Below are 16,859 nucleotides of genomic sequence, written 5' to 3'. Positions count from 1 at the left end.
GGTAGATATGCTAGCTTCCTTTCCCCCTGCTTGCATCCTCCACACGTCAGCATGGGGCCTGCTCACGCAAGGTCCAAGGTTTCACCAAATTAACTCACATCGAGCTCACAAAAATACATATCAATGCAAACAGCAAGACTGATGATACTTAGGGATACAGACATACAGTAATGTCCTTCTGAGCATACCAAAAGCCATGGAAATACAACTTTTTCCAACACACGAAGACAGTTGTAATTCAAACTTTTTGGGCCTTCCTTGGCTGCTCTGCGTGCAGTAATCATGCTGTGTATCTGCAGCAGGGCCGTAATCATAATATATTTTTTGGGGGGGGGACATCCTCAACCACGCACGCTGTCCGAAATTATCATAACTAATCATAAAAAGTTTTCAGGGGGGGAACTTCAGATTTTTTTTCTCCCCCAGTGTTGACTCCATGGCTACGGCCTTGATCTGCAGTACTGTGTCTACCTCAGGGGGTGGGAGGGGGTGAGTGTGGGGGGGATTGTGTTCCCAGAAACCCATCACTGGTCAAAGACTGAAGGGCATTTTCTGACCAGAGAAGTGAGGCGAACCGTGCAACCAACACACTTCATTGTATGATACAATGTTTTCTGTTTGGAGTCAGTTATTAGAAAATATGTATTTCCTCAATTCAAACAAAGCTGTCACTCCTCACTGTGCCACTCTGCAAACTACAACCCATCAGGCACACATGACTTCTGGATGAGTCTGTTCACACAGGAACAGTGTGCTTTAAAACCACTAGGGGGCAGTGTGTCCCCATGTTAAACACGAGGCAGGCCTCTCCTGTTGGCATGGGGAGTGGCCAAGTGTATTACAGACATTGCTCGTATCATCATTGTGTATTGTATCATTATTCATTGTGTGTGTGTGGTGTGGGGCTACTGAGGTATGGACCCTGTTTGGCCCTCTCTGCAGGAGTATTCATCTGACTGACAGGTACCTAACGAGAGCAGCCTGGAGCGCTCACCCTGCAGCTTGATAGAAACACACACACACACACTCCCAGACACACAAATGCACCCCTACACACATTTTGTGTGCTATTGTTAAACGCTTATGTGTGTGTATGTGGGGGGGGGGGGGCGTGTATGTGAGTCCCACACATACCCGCCCGCCCGCCCCCCCCCCCCCCCAACCTCACCCCACACCCCCGTTTAACAATAGCACACGAAACCTGGAGCCACGCGCATATTTGGCGCGGGGTTACGGCGCGGGGCTGAGGAGCCGAGGCTGCGTAGCCGAGGAGCTGGAGGAGAAACCCGGAGCAGCGCGTCCCCTCGGCGCCCAGGGAGGAAGGAGCAGAGACAAACCAATTAAAATTCCTGGTGGATGGATACATGGAAGAGAGAGACGTAACTCCGTGACACGCTCTGTCCTCCGTGTCGACAGATCTGGTGCGTTGCCGTCTAGATTAAAAAGATGGCGCCGTTTCCCCCGCCGCCGCCGCCATGAAATGTTGATGTGGGGCGTCAGAAATATATAACGTGTATCGAATGAATGCACAAGTCACTCACCATAGTGTGGGCGCCCTCGTACACATACGCTGTGTGTGTGTCAGAAAACGTGTGTGTGTGTGTGTTTATCTGTGCGTTTGGCTGTGTGTGTGTGTGTGTTTGTATTCTAGATAAAAAATTCCCATAAGGGATTCCGGACATAATCATGATTCAGTGTGAGCTCCCTATCCAATTTTTTTAATGTATACATCCTGTGGACGTGCCCAAACACAGGCCTACAGTGCCAGCACTAGCCTGGTCCTCTGTTCCAGCTCTCCTCCTGACCCTACAGCTGGTCTGACAGACCTCTCTGGAGAGAACCCTATCCTCCTCTGGCTCGCTGGAACACACACTTTACACACACACATTTATACTGTATACACACATATATAAAACACACACATAAATACATACTATACACATGAATACCTTAATGTTATACTATACACACACACTCGTTCCTCACGCACTCCCTGCAGGAACTGAAGCTGCCAGTCAGTGTAGGATGGGCTAGTGCAGGTGTGCTGGTGTCTCTGGGGTGGATCAGAAGGCCAGAGCTGAGGCAGTCTCTTTTATTCAGACCTCTTAAATACTGAATGAGTCCCATTTACCTGGTACTGGGTGTTACCACTGTGTGTTATCCAACAGCTGCACAGAACACAACCACTCTGACTCCACTCACTGTTTGCGGTAAACAAGAGATTGTCGAGTTGGAGAAATAGCTTCCAAGTTCTCTCAAACGTGTTTGAATTTAGTAACTTAACTTTTTCCCATTTTTCAAATCGATTACCCCAGACAGGCTTGTCAATCACGCAAACTTGAAATCTTGCTGTTCTTCCATAACTTGATTTCCAACTGTAAAAAAGAACATTCCGCCTGCATAATGTGGTTGCCGTAGTTTCTCCCTGACGCCGAGGAAGAGGAGGGGCGAGGGTGGAGCCAAGGCCCTCAGTCAGTCTGAGTGAGGAGGTTCAGAGAGCCTGTCACATCCACCGCTCTGGCGCTCTGAGGGGCCATTTAGAAAACTCTGAACGGCAGTTCGCTGACCTATCACTAATGAGGCGAGGGCGCGTCCGGCGGTCTGGGAGGAGCAGCGCCCTGTATCTAGTGACCACACAGCGTATCTCCTGACCGTGTTTGACCACCGCGCTGGCTGATAAGAGCACGGTTCACAGCACCGCGTACTGCTCGCTAACAGGAAGCAGCCCCCAATCCCCCCCCCCCACGGGTTTGGGAAAAAACGCTAAGCATGTCGAATAAACTCCTTCAACTTTTCTGTTTGACTGTTAAGTGTACTGTGCCGTTTGTAAGCGTGTGTGTGCGCGAGAATGTTTGTGTGCGCGTCATGGAAATGTGCGTTTGTGGGAATGTTTATGTGTGTGTGTGTGTGTGTATATACAAGACTCAAAGATACGAGTTGCCTAGGGAGACCATCCTTCAAATTATTCTTTATGTCCAGTACATATATGTTACCTAACACACATGCATATGAACTGTGATGCATTCTAGTGAAACGCTGCTCCCTGCACTGTTTCCGCAACTCCACATCCATATCATGAAGACAAAGATAAACAACCGGAGCTGACAGTGAGCTAATATGAATTGACTACCGAGCCTCATCCTCGACACGTCTGGGAGAATACCATTAGGAATCCGTCTTGGACGGATCGGCGAACGGACCCACAGTCTGTATCACCAAAGTGGCAGGGCTTGGATATACACCCGTTTAATGAGAATCTATGGCCGCCCCGAAAGCATGCCCCCTGGCCAGGCAGAGAGCGAGGGGTGGTGACACTCTGGATCATTGTGTTCGCAGGCCACTGCGTGATGGGTGGTCCTTAGTCACAGTGTGACGGACCATTCGGAGGGAAGGATTATTCCGAAAACCATGCAGAAGCTGTTTCTCGAGTATTAACAGTCTGAGACCTGTCTGTATTTTTATGTATATATGTGTGTGTGTGTGTATATGTATATAATTGTTGTAGTAGAAACAATTATGCCGAGGAGTTCCAGTAAATCTAAATAAATTATTCAAGTCAAAAGAAAAATCCTAACATTCAAATAACCTTCACTTCAAACAGATTACCAACAGACAGATTGATCTGTAAGCTTTCATGAAGTAAAGAAACAGGAAAACTGGGAGACAGGGGATCTGTTATGATTATTAACAAGAATGGAGCGCTTGGCCCCACAGAATTTCCCAGTGTAGGGTCTTGTTCAAATTGCTATACCTCTGAGACCATTATCTCAAAGGTAGCCAGCCACACACACACACACACACACACAAATGCGCACATACACATTGTGCTGCCTTTGTTATGTTGAGAGCGTTTGGCTCCATTCTGCTCCTGCAGTGTGGGGTTGAAATCAGAAGCAGTTGATTTCACTGGAGAGTAAGGCATGCAACACACTGCCTAGGGACTCCCCCCGCTGTCTGGATGGGCCTTCCTCTTGAAATAGAATTGAACAGTCTGAATCCTCAGAGACAAATGTTCACAAAGTCAATACCCACTGTATCGTTAAGTTGCCCGGCGCACAGTGAAAGCAGTAGACTTAGCCGGATTACCATTTCTAAGACTGCTGCGATCCTAACCCCCCCCCCCCCTCTTCCTGCCCCAACAATGCCCCACAACGTTAGAAAACACGGCACACTTTTAGATGAGATGTTCCCGTGTTCAAACACTAGACAAACCAATTAGCATAATACATTTCAGTTGAGAAGCAAAGCGCATCAAAATCACAGACAGCGCGTTTAGCTGTACTAGCTGACGTGGTTAATGATTTATTATGCTTCTGCGGCGGTGAGCAGCCCAGAGTGAAGCCCCGCCCAGACTGAAGCCCCGCCCAGACTGAAGCCCCGCCCAGACTGAAGCCCCACCTAGAGTGAAGCCCCGCCTAGAGTGAAGCCCCGCCCAGACTGAAGCCCTGCCCAGACTGAAGCCCCGCCTAGAGTGAAGCCCCGCCCAGACTGAAGCCCCGCCCAGAGGAAGGCCCCGCCCAGAGTGAAGCCCCGCCCAGACTGAAGCCCCGCCCAGACTGAAGCCCCGCCCAGAGGAAGGCCCCGCCCAGAGGAAGGCTCCGCCCAGAGTGAAGCCCCGCCCAGACTGAAGCCCCGCCCAGAGTGAAGCTCTGCCCAGACTGAGGCCCCACTCAGCCCGTGTCGTTGGTCCCCCTGCCTCACATGCATCATGCTGGTCATTAGCAGAGGGTCAGCTTGGACCTTTGGCCGCTGCACCGATCTCCCTGGGAGTACAGAGCCATAAAAACCCCAGGCTCTGTCACTCAATGTCAGTTAAAGCAGAATGTATCAGGTCTGTCTCTGACCCTGCAAGCCTGCCTGCCTGCCTGAACGCCCGCCTGGGCCTTCCTCATGAATAATGAATGAGGATCTGTGCGGCGCTGGGATATTAATGGGGCTGAAAAACACAGGGAGGAGCGTGCTTTGTGCTGCCAACCAGCCAGCCAGCAAGCCAACCAGCAAGCAAGCCAACCAGCCAGCCAACCAACCAGTTAGTCAGTCAGGCAGCCAACCAACCAGTCAGATGGTCAGTTAGTCGGGCAACCAGCCAGTCAGCCAGCCAGTCCGGCAGCCAACCAGCCTGCTCTTCCACGTCCACCCCTCACCCTCTCTCTGAGACTCCCTCCACAGCTTCCTGTTCCTCCTCAATCCTTCTCTTTCTCTCTCCCATCTCAGATCCCTCCATCCCTCTTCTCCACACTGCCTGTCCTCGGCCAGGCAGGCAGGCAGATAGGTCAAAGGTCAGCTGGAGAGTATTCGAGCGGAGTTGGAGATTGAATTCCAAATTCATCAAAAAGTCGAGGAAGAAGAAAGAAGTGACAAATGAAACCCCGGCCGGAGTTGCAGTTACAAGTTGGCCGATCCTCTCTCTGTCATCCAAGGACGTAGCTCTGTCACTAGCTCTCCCTGTGTTCTGTCCTTCTTCCAACCCCTCCATGGTTCTGTCCATTCTAGCCAGAGGGGTGTGTTTCCAGGTCGTGGCCGTCAAGGGCATGAGGGAAGTTGGGGGGGAGGGGGTCATGGGCACTGGTTGGTACCCATCTGGCAGACGATTCCCCCCTTATCCACCCTCACCTAAACAAACAAAACCATAAGAAACAGTATTGCAACAAGAAAAAAAACAGACAAAACGACTTTTTCCTAAAGAGAGAATCCCACAAATGTCAACAACCAGGTTAAATACAGTCGCCGTATATAACAAAGTTTAAACCGGCACCACCCTCTCCAGCTTCTACGCTGCAGCCCCTGTGCCAGGTGGATGGTTCTGCCGCAGCCAGGCACTGGTCCTGGTTGGCGCCTCTCTCTGCCCTGGTGCTGGCTGAACCAGTGGGGACCAGAGTACAGGGCAGCAACCGCCTCAACCCAGCCTGCCAGGTTGCCTGTGAGCCAGTACGTTTAAACTGTAGTTCTCCTTTATTTGGAAAATGTCTCGGACAAAGGTCTACTTTGCTAACGGTGCGTTAATTTAGCAGACACTTTTATCAAAAGCAACTTGCAGGAGGGAAATGCTCTCCCACTGAGCTATGTATCCTCCTTATTACTTATAATATATAATTTGGATTTAATATGGAACTCTTCATGTACAGGTGATGAATGCAGCTTTTAAGCATGTGGGTGGCTGTCTGGATCTGCACAATCACTCAAGCACGTTCTGCTGTCATAGAGGTAGTCTCATTCCCCTTACCAAATGTTTTATTACCTTTAAAATAAAGTTTACATTAGTGTGTTAGTTTGTAGTTTGTGTTAAGTTTGTAGTATTGGGTGAACAACTCTAGTTTGGGAACACAGAGTCTGATGGAGGAAAATAATAAACAGTATAGACTTCAAGAAGTTTCAAATGAAACTTTTGTGTTGACTGGAACAATGTTTCAGCTAATTACGTCCAAAACCCTCTGACGTCTCTTGGTAAAGGAAACAAAGGCAACAGTCAAAGAAAAGTCTGGGAGAAAGAAATAGAAAAGAAAAAGCGAATGCTTTCTTTCGTGATTCCAGCTCAACTGTGGCGACGGTGGCGTCTAATCAGTTGGTTTCCCCGCGCCTCTAGGGCGAGCAGCTTCCGTGAAACAACCCTCTGATCAGCGCGCGAAAAAGCTCCCCCGCTGCGCTCTCTGCCGCCCCTGTACCGCGGGTCAGTCCTTGGTGAGTAGGTTCACTCTGCTGTCGCCTTCATAACGGCATCTCTCACCCTCATTAAGATGCAGGGTTGTGTGTGTGTGTGTGTGTGTGTGCGTGCCTGCAAGTAGCAACTTCACCCCAGGACTAGCCTAGAGGGGCGCGAGGATTCTTGGCCTCTACTGGGACCTGGCGCGCGACTAGTTGGGATTTCTGCGGGTAGGTCTTTTCGTGTGTTTTGTGTGTGTGTGTGTGTGTGTGTGTGTGGAGAGAGAGAGAGAGAGACAGAGAGAAGCATCAAGTGACTTGGTGCCTCGGGGTCACACATACAGAGATGGAGTCGGTGCCAATGCTGAGCGCATGCTGGGTAAACAAGTAGAGGCTGTTAGATCTCCTCATCACGCGCAAAATGCAGATTTTCCTTTCTAATCTGTAAACTAATCAAGACTTTGTTTTCCGTCGCGAGAGACGTCAGACTGAAAGGTTAGGCGTCATGAGAGTATATCGGCGCTCGCTATTATCCGGTTTATGCCCCGTTCAAACCACAGCATACCTCCACAGTTCAAAAACGTAGAGAGTTGATAAACTATTTGAAAACATGTCGGAAAGTATTTGGGTTAGCATTCAGCCGTTTGCGCTGTGATGGACTGCTAGGTAGCGCGTCTGTCTCACGAACTTTGTGGACCGACGCAAAAGTCGTTCATTAGTAGTCTGTATGCTAATATTGACATTCAAACTAATCCAGGGAACACTTTGCCTTGCTCGTTTATTTGCATAAATGCATATTATACCCATCAAGCACTAGACATCACGGCCTCGGAAATGGAAAATGGAAAACGGAGAATGTTCACAACGTCTTTTCACTCAGGTCAAAACTGCCACCAGTACTGTCAATGCTTATCATGTCTCGTTGAAGTAGCCTGGGCCTACTTACTTTTACTGTTGTAATATATTTCTGTTCGTGAGATGCATGGCTATCTCGTTGAAGTTCGATAAAGTCCAACCGTCCATCTCAACAACTTCACAACATTGAATCCATAGAATGCCTTCTGGTTCAAGTCGATACGATCAACAGCTTGTGCTGACTTTATAAACGAATATACAAACGCAGATGCCCAAACTATTACTACAGAAGGACCAACTTTCTTTCCCCTTTCTAGAAAAAGAAAGTGAGAGAATGTGTTACATAAGCACAAATGGAGTCCTTCCTCGAAACAAGCCCCACACTGTGAAGAGAAAAGGTATCACAGTGTACAGTTATAGCACACACTTCCTGCAGACACCTAGGCAGGGGGTATTCGAGGCAGAACCAGCCTGCTGCAGGTGAACATCAGGGGAGAGATAATGATTACATGCAAGGCTGACACACACACACACACACACGCACACACACACGCACGCACACACACACACACACACACACACACACAGATTACACATTTGGGAAAGGGCTGAAGCTGGGACAAGGGTGTTAATTGGGATATGGGCTGAAGGCATGTCTTTCACGTCAGACAATAAACACTCCCAGGTATGCACACACAATACACACACACACACACACAACAAACACACATTACACCCCCCCACACTCTCCCTGCCAGGCCCCCGCCCCCCGGCCCCTCTCCCCCCAGCCCCTCTCCCCTCAAACGCATGCTGCTGTTCCTGCGTGGAGGCGTTCAGCGTCTGGTGCAGAGGGAGCGTGTGGGCATCCCTCCCTCCCCCCCCTCCACATCCCCCCCTCCCTCCCTCCCCCTCTCTCTCTCCTTCTCCCTCTCTCTCTCCCTCTCTCTCTGCGTCGTCCTTGTTAACACCCCCGTGTCGTGTCGAGGCGCCCCCACCATACGTCAGGAGCTTTGGTTTCAAACTGACGGTGTGCGTGTTATCGTGCTTGTACTGTGTGTGTGTGTGTTTCTGCCGTGCGCCTGATCAGACTTGATGGGACTCCCCACCCCCGTCTGATCCAGAGGGCCCCAGCGGCTCGGTGGTTTACGGAGGTGAACAAGGGGCTTCCTGGGAGTCAGAGGGGCCTGCTGCTTTGTTGTCTTTCCTCCTGTCGACACACACACACACACGGACACACACACACACACGGATAGACATAGATACAGATTCACACAGATACACAAACATTAGTACCTGTCAGCACAGACTCCCTTCTCAACCTCTCTCACACACACACAACTCACTTTGGGGTTTTAGTGTGTGTGTGTGTGTGTGTGTGTACAGGGGCCTCTGTTTGGGCAACAGAAAGATCAAAGAGTTATTGGTTTTTGAGCAGAGTGACTGCTTTGATGTCTGCTCCAACGGACAAGGACTAGTGGGTTGACAAGAGAGGAACTTAGTAAGTCCAACATCTGTCTGTCTAGCATCTGTCTGCAAAAAACGACATATTTACAGGTAGCACTGTCTGCAAGCGGGATTGAATGAACACTATGTCCTTCTCACAGATGACATGTTGTCCTGAACTGAGACATCACTGCTAGGCCTCCTTTCAGAGAGCTTGTCAGTCAGAGGAGAGGTACCAGGGGAGCCATGGACATCCCACTTCACCATCAAAACAAACACTGCTGATCCTCTGAAAGCTAACCCCCCCCTTCCCCTCTCTCTTGGTATCTCTTAACCTCTCTCTTCCATTCTCTCCATCGCTCTCTCTCTCTCTCTTTAAGAGTTCAAAACCCTAACCTTTCCTACGTTCTATTGTCGAGTCGGTGAAGCGGTAAGTTTTCCACGGCGACGGCGCGTTCCTTTCCCTGGCGATTGAGCCGGCGTGTCTCCGATAAGACCCCTTCATCTCTAAAAGGGGTTTTTAGGGCTTGTTTAAGTCAAGCCGACAGATGTGGTTATTTGGGGACAGCTCATTGGCAAGTTTACTACCAGAGTGCTTATTTTATTGGACCCGGGCACATGTGCTAGTGACAGTGAAGGAAATCCTTTGGGAAGTCTGGCATGCGTTTTAAACACAGAAGGCTTTAGGAACGCATTAAACCCCAGCTTACTGACCAAGGTCATATAACGATGATGACGAGGATGAAGAGACTACGGCAGGAGGTGCACGAGCAGGGCCATGCACACCACCGCACCCCCCGCCGCACAGCGTCCATAAAAACACCACGTGCATCGCAGTGCTTGATCAGAGACGCACGCTGTTGTGTTTTTCTTTCTACGGTTTGAATCTGGGGATTTACAACGTATTTGGAGCGATCAACAGGAAGTGAGGGAAATATACCCAGGAAGTAAAACCAGCTGTGTTGGGGGTGGGGGGGGAAGAGGAGAGAAGAGGGGGGTGGATGTGGAGGGGAGGATCTGACCCCCTCCCACCTGTAAACCCACCCTCTGGATCAAGTTTCTTTTGAACAGTTTTAACACAGCATTTGTTTCCAATAGTTACAGTTTGTGAAAACGCCAGTTCCGGAAGGCGGGGATGATGCTTCCGAGTTCTGCTTGCTGGCCAGTGTTCCATAAAGCCTGACTGGGCTCCTGCGAGCCGCCCCAAACCCCTCGCCGTTTTAAACGGACACTTGGAGTTTTATTGTGGTTCAGCTCGCTGCGGGCTGCTTGTATTTTACTGTGCCCCCTCAGTGCTGGCCTGATGGTATTAGATTAGTGTGTGAGTGTGTGTGTGTGTGTGTGAATGTATGAAGGTGCGTAAAAGTTTGTGTGTTAGTGAGTGTGTCTATGCGTGAGTGTGTAGGTGTGTATGTGTATAGCAACAACAGATGCTGCCCGTGGGGAACAATCAACTTAAGGATTGGCAAGCATGTGTCTGGATCTCTAAATCGTCAAGGACAAGAGTTCCAGGGGATTGTCCGGGAAGAAGACTGAGAATTTACACCAGCTAGAGTTACGCCAGCTCATCACAACAAAGGTTCAATCGACACATCAAGATACACAGTTTTACAATAACAGCTTTCAAAGGGTAAACAACTATATTTCTATATTCCAGTGTCCCTGATGATTCAAATCTCCTAGCAAACTAATATGTTTGAAGTTTTGGTTGCCATTGCCAAGCATGCGCCACAAGCTATTTCAATGGTACAAAAAAACACTATTGATATTTTAGACTTCTAAAACAAAACAAACAAAAAAATCCCAATTCCGAGTCCCTCAGAGCAGCCCACTGCCTACCCCACCTCACCCACCAGGGATGAAGAGGAGGAATGCTGTTCCCCCCCCTCTCTCTCTCGCTCTCTCTCTAAGGGCTACTGTGTGTAATGACTTGCAATTGTAATGTAGATGATACAGTAATCATGCAGATAATCAAACTAAGAACAGTAATTATAACACTTCCAGGAATGATTAGACCTCTGGCTCTCTTGTCAGTATCTGGCAGAGCAGAGAAGCAGGAGATCGATGCGAGAAGCTTCCGGCAGCTTGGTGGGATTCCACAGTGGGAAACTTTATAAACTTCCCAGTCTGTTAGTTTGCCACGCAGAAAAGAGCTGACCCCAATGCGTTTTTAAAAGCTGTAGAGTTGCTAGGGTGACGAGATCAATTGAACTGCTTTTTTACATGAAGGAGGATTTTTCTTGATATGTAAATGTTTGGTGTTCTAGATGGTTTTTGATCGTGGACCAGACGTCATCTATGGTGCATTGTTTTGTTTCCTTATGTCAAGAACAACGTTATTAATAGTGGAAGACGCAATGGATACATATCACCACTAGAGGGACGAGTGAAGAAGGACCACAAATGTAAGCAGTCAACATACAGTCTTAAAGATTTTCATGCAGGCTAACTTTCCATTTCTTATTATGCATGAAGAATCAATCTTCACAGAAAGGTCCATTGTGTCCGGGCAAAGATAAATATCCATCGTGTTTGGGTTCGCAAATTGCCACCGATTCAAGTATCAATTCCAGATATTTACTTTTGTTTGTTTTCACTGTGTTAAGGCTCCAAGGGAGCAATTTGAACAGTGATGAAATTGAACTGTGTTCCCTGAGGAGATCATTACATGGAGCCAGACAGTGTCTCCCTGCTCCTCTCTGGCCACAAGGGACTATGTGTGTGGGGGGGGTGAGTGCTTGTGTGTGTGTGAGAGTGTGTGTGTATATGTGTGTGTGTATGTGTGTGAGAGTGTGTGTGTGTGTGGGGGGGTGAGTGCTTATGTGTGAGAGAGTGTGTGTGCTGTATATGTGTGTGTGTGTGAGAGTGTGAGTGTGTGTGTGAGGGGTGGGGAGGTCCATGGGGAGGGGCTGGTACTGAGCAGAGACTCATGGGGCCAGGTTATGAAACAGAAACAGTCTAATGACCCCACACAAACACATCACTGCCTCAGACACGCTCATGTTTGACTCCAAATGTGTTTACATTCAACTACATACTGTGAGTATGTCTTTCTAAACCTAAGTGAGGCGGCTGTATGCATTGTAAGCACACAGCACTGAGGGTTAAAGCGTGACTAGATACTCGTCTAAATCCATATCATGAATGGAAAACCAGAGAGGTTTAAGATGACGCTAGACCAGCTAAGGTGGAGCAGTAGAAGAAGCCAAAGACAGTTTTTTGTAGGTGTTTATTAGGTAGGTAGCATACAAAGCCATGGAGTAAACAGCCTTACATGAAATGTTCCATAAAACAAAAAAAAAACAAAACAGAACCATAAATAAAAGCTGCCTCTTTTTGTTTTTACCCTCCCAACCACTAAACCTTAGAGGTTGGGAGAGTAGAGTCTAAGAGGTCGATACCACCTTCAGAGGGCTGCTCCAGTCGCCATGGTGAGGGTCAAAGCTGACCTCTGGGAGGTCGCAGGGCTGTCCCAACAGACGGACGGCTCGCGAGAAACACATCAGACCCCACCAATCACAACCCAGACACATCAGACCCCACCAATCACAACCCAGACACATCAGACCCCACCAATCACAACCCAGACACATCAGACCCCACCTATCACAACCCAGACACATCAGAATGGATCAGTAAACTAGCAGTGTGTGTGTGTATGTACGTGTGTGTGTATGGGTTTATGTGATAGCGTTTGTATCCATGTGTTAGTGTTTGTGAGCGTGTATCTGAGTGGGTTGCATTGATGTCACGATCGTCACATTCCCCTAACGAGAAACAAATATCTGACGAGTCTCCTCTTCTCCCTGTGACACATGGAAGGGCGACTGAACGAGTAAACGATATTAGTTTGCAGCGACAACAAACAAAACAAAGCCGAACATCATCTTCTTTAAGGCTGATAGATCGAAAGAAAGGCAGGACGGAGAAAGCGTTCAGGGGGACGGGATTATGCATGGGGGGGGGGGGGGGGGGGTATAACACACAACATAAAACAAATCTATTTGCAATGTTATTCAGATGGAAATATCTAATCTATCTCGTATGATAAAAAATAAACACCATTTAGCATCTGGGTAGGATTTTCACAACATTTGCTATGAGGTGACGATGGTGCTTTGTCACTCTGATTAAGTGTTATTGTAAATTCATGTCATGAGCAAAGTTCTTTTACAGCTGCTGTAAAAGCCAGCACTAACAAGGCATAAGAGTTGTAAGAATCCACAGAATTAGCTGGGACAGACATTAATGTCAATAAAAAAGTGAAATGGGCCATACCAGAATATCTGAGACCACAAAAAAACAACACAGATGTGCAAGTAAAAAACAATTCTCAGAACAACCGTTATGATAAACTAGATGACACTAAATGCACAAATTAGTAAACTGACTCCACGCCAAAGCCAGTAGGCAGTCATTAAACATGACAAGCAATAACGCACCGTCACCTTGGACTAACGTACCTTCTGCTGGGCTAAACTACCTCGACCTAAAACACTCACTTCAAACTTAGGCTATCCCCACCTTGATCTGTAAACCAACCCACTGTCAAACTGAAAACACGAGACACAGACCAACTCCAGGACACAGCGAACCTACATCCAACTAGGTTGGACGTCCAGCTAGCAGGGGCTCGTGTCCACCGACGGCTGGAAAGGAGTCTTAGATATACTGTATGGAAGTAGGACACAAACAGATACACATATAAACCATACCCATAGCTCTGGGCTGTCTGCGTCTTTGGTAGGTTGTCAAACGGACAAGGCTTGAGAAGAAAAAAACATATATATATAATTCCTATGTGTTTTTATTCTTTCGCTCAATTCAGGGACGGCACTGTCACAACAATCTGAACACTCATACGCTGAACCCATCGCACACCCTGTAACCTACCTTCCCTTGACCACGCCCCAGACTAGTCTCACAGACTATACCTTCACACCTGGCATTCAACATGATCCTTCTTTTTCTGTTTAGTTTTTTTTTTTTTTTTTTTTGGGGGGGGGGATACATTCACTTGACAACAACCTCCAGATTTTCAGTACCGGGGTTAAAGTGCAGCGCAACAAACGTTTTAACCGCTAAAACATCATTTTGGACGATCGCGTTAGTAAACTCAGCATGACATATCTCTACACTAACATTCTGACGCATCTGTGTTTAAATACTGTGGGAACAGTTTCCTTTGCTAACGTCTGCAAATGCGCCTGTGATTTCAGAGCACACAGCTACGAGAGGCACTGAAGGGTAAGTGTGAATGTTTATAGTGTATCTAAGGTCACTGTGCCAGCCTGCAGTTAGGTTGAGATGAACAACACGACAAACATCGCACAACTAGAAGGTCTTGAAAAAAAAGAGAAAAAAAAGGGGGAGGTTCCTAGGAGAAATACATCCAATCATCTGATTGCTCTTCATTTACCCAGCATGCATTGGGAGGGGGGTGGGGGGTGGGAATTGCACGAGGGCACGGCCACATCTGGGAGCTCCATCAGCTCTGTCTGACAGAACGACAGACTCTGCAGGAGACGTGTGGAGGTGTTGGGGAAGTGAGGGATGAGGAGGAGGAGGAGGAAGAGGAGGAAGAGGAGGAAGAGGAGGAGGGAGGTTTAGGTCCCCAGGGTCTGGTTGTACATGTGCTTGGCGATGTCGTACACGTAGGTGATGTCGGGCCTCTTCTCGGGGTCTGGGTTGATGCACATGTCCACCAACTTCCTCAGCTGGAGAACACAGAGACCATGGGACACGTGAGAATGGTTACTGCTGGTGTGGGTGTGTGTGTGTGGGGGGGGGGGGCAGAGGGAGTGTGTTGGGGGGGTAGAGTGAGCGGTTGGGGGGTTAGTGTGTTTGGTAGGGGGCGAGCCTTCCTCAATCCTGCCATCCAAGACATGAAGAGCGTGGCCAGTCCTGTGCTTGTCACTTAGCCCAGACAGACAGACAGGCTGGGTCTGGGGGCTTTGTTGTGGTAAAGAGAACCTGGACCAACACACTTCCACAACCTCAGTAACAGGCAACATGTAGCATACGTGAACAAAGCAGTCGCGCTGGGAAATAGTAGGCTATGCCTACTGTCTTATGGCCTTGTGAATAGACTTTTCACACACACACAGTCACACGCACATAGACATGCACACAGACGAACACCAGCACACACTTTTAAAATTACACACACACGCACACACACAAACGGAGAGATTTCTCTCGGAGGCAGTGTTTTCTACTTGAAGCCGAGCAGAGCGCCTTGCTTGGAGCAGACAGACAGACAGGTTCGGAGGCGGAACAGCGACCGCCATCATTAAAAAAAAAAAAGAAAGAAGAAGAACGAAAGAAAGAAGGAAAGATTTTCAGAGCGGGGGTCGCTATGGTAACCACCTGCCGACTTCCTGGCTGCTGTTGCGTGGCGCTGGGCTCGGCAAACGTGTGTGTGTGTGTGTGTGTGAAAGCGAGAAATAAAGGGAGATGCAAATGCAACCAGTCTGAGAATTAGTCCTGCAGAATGGAGTGAGAGAGAGAGAAAGAGGGGAGGAGGCAGGGGGTAGAGATGCAGATATGTAAAATATTCATGTGCTTCTTCGCTTTGGGGGGGGTGGAGTCAGGTGGAGGGGGGCACAGAGGGTGGAGACGGGAGAAGGGGAGAGGGTAGAGTGGGGGAGGTGGAGGGGGGAGATGGGAGGAGGAGGAGATGGGAGGAGGAGGGGGGTAGAGTGGGGGAGGTGGAGGGGAGAGACGGGAGGAGGGGGAGATGGGAGGAGGAGGGGGGTAGAGTGGGGGAGGTGGAGGGGAGAGACGGGAGGAGGGGGAGATGGGAGGAGGAGGGGGGTAGAGTGGGGGAGGTGGAGGGGAGAGACGGGAGGAGAAGGTAAATGACACAACAAAGATGAGCAGATGACAGTGTGCTGCAGATCCTTCAGGAGGATTGTTTACATCCAGACAGACGCTGGCGGCGCACCCCAACTCCATCCCTCCATCGCTCCCTCTCTCTTTCTTTCTCTCACCTGGATGGGGGTGATACTGGGGGCGATACAGAACACACACATACACACGCAAGCACACACACACAAGCACAGGCCAGCAACACATACAAGCGCGCACACACAAGCAGGCACGCATGCACACACGCACACACAGGGTGCCAGGGGCTTGCGGCACTTGGCCTTGAAAAGCGGCCGGGGTTACTGCTGGAGAAAGCAGGTGTGTGGCTGTGGTCCAGCAAGGGCCCAGTGACACACGTGTCACTTGTGGTCACGTTTGAAAACGCGTGTCACTTCCTGTCGCTACTTTTTAAACGTGTGTCACCTCCTGTCGTTTCTCTTTAAACATGCGTCCCCTCCTGTCGTTTCTCTTCCTGTAGTCTTCCTGTAGTTACACTTTTGGGCGCGGGGGGGGGGGGGGGGGGGAGTGTGGGGGGGGCAGGGGGAGTGTTGGGAGGGGGAGTGTCGGTGTAGAAGGAGGGTGAGTGTGGGCGGGGCAGACCTACCTCCTCAGAGTAGTGATCAGAGGGTAGAGGGGGATAGTCACACTGTTCGATCTTTTTACACAAGGAGTACAGGTTCATCTTGTCCCCGTAGAACGGACTCTGTAGGGCTGCCATCTGTGAGAGAGAGAGAGAGAGAGAGAGAGAGAGCGAGCGAGAGAGAGGAGAGAGGGTAGGAGAGTAGGGAGGAGAAAGGGGAGGAGAGGGGAGAGAGGGTAGGAGAGGGTAGGAGAGGAGAGAAGAGATACATGTTACTTTGTGTGTGTGTGTGTGGAGGATAAGTGGTGGTTTGCAATCCCACTCAACCAAAACAGAGAAGCTGTGAAAGTTTCTTCTTTAAGCTATGCTTGTTTGTTTTCCTCCAGTTGACCATTGCTGCTGCCTCTATTATAACTTAGTGAGGAAGGGGAGAGGGGGAGAGACGGAAAAGGAGAGAGAGAGAAAGAGAGGT

At 49.1% G+C, this 16,859-nt stretch overlaps 1 protein-coding gene across 1 annotated transcript; it reads right to left on the bottom strand.

The window, feature by feature from the left end:
• Positions 1-12,149: 12,149 nt before the first annotated feature.
• Positions 12,150-16,595, bottom strand: LOC124462243 (serine/threonine-protein kinase Nek7-like). The gene is made up of 2 exons (XM_047013875.1): positions 16,412-16,595; positions 12,150-14,654 (listed from the first exon to the last, which is right to left on the bottom strand). The coding sequence occupies exons 1-2, from the start codon at positions 16,523-16,525 to the stop codon at positions 14,544-14,546; spliced, it is 225 nt and encodes a 74-aa protein (XP_046869831.1). The 5' UTR covers positions 16,526-16,595; the 3' UTR covers positions 12,150-14,543.
• Between the last annotated feature and the right edge of the window lie 264 nt (positions 16,596-16,859).

Source organism: Hypomesus transpacificus, unplaced genomic scaffold (assembly GCF_021917145.1).
Source record: "Hypomesus transpacificus isolate Combined female unplaced genomic scaffold, fHypTra1 scaffold_205, whole genome shotgun sequence".
Taxonomy (NCBI): domain Eukaryota; kingdom Metazoa; phylum Chordata; class Actinopteri; order Osmeriformes; family Osmeridae; genus Hypomesus; species Hypomesus transpacificus.
Note: the sequence above shows the minus strand (reverse complement) of the source record. Positions and strands in the feature narration are given on the sequence as shown.

Bases quoted from the DNA above. Each gene is read 5' to 3' on its own strand.
- LOC124462243 (XM_047013875.1), bottom strand. From the start codon at position 16,525: ATGGCAGCCCTACAGAGTCCGTTCTACGGGGACAAGATGAACCTGTAC. The intron at 14,655-16,411 runs GTAGGTCTGCCC...TGTGTTCTCCAG, and splicing joins CTGATCACTACTCTGAGGAG to CTGAGGAAGTTGGTGGACAT.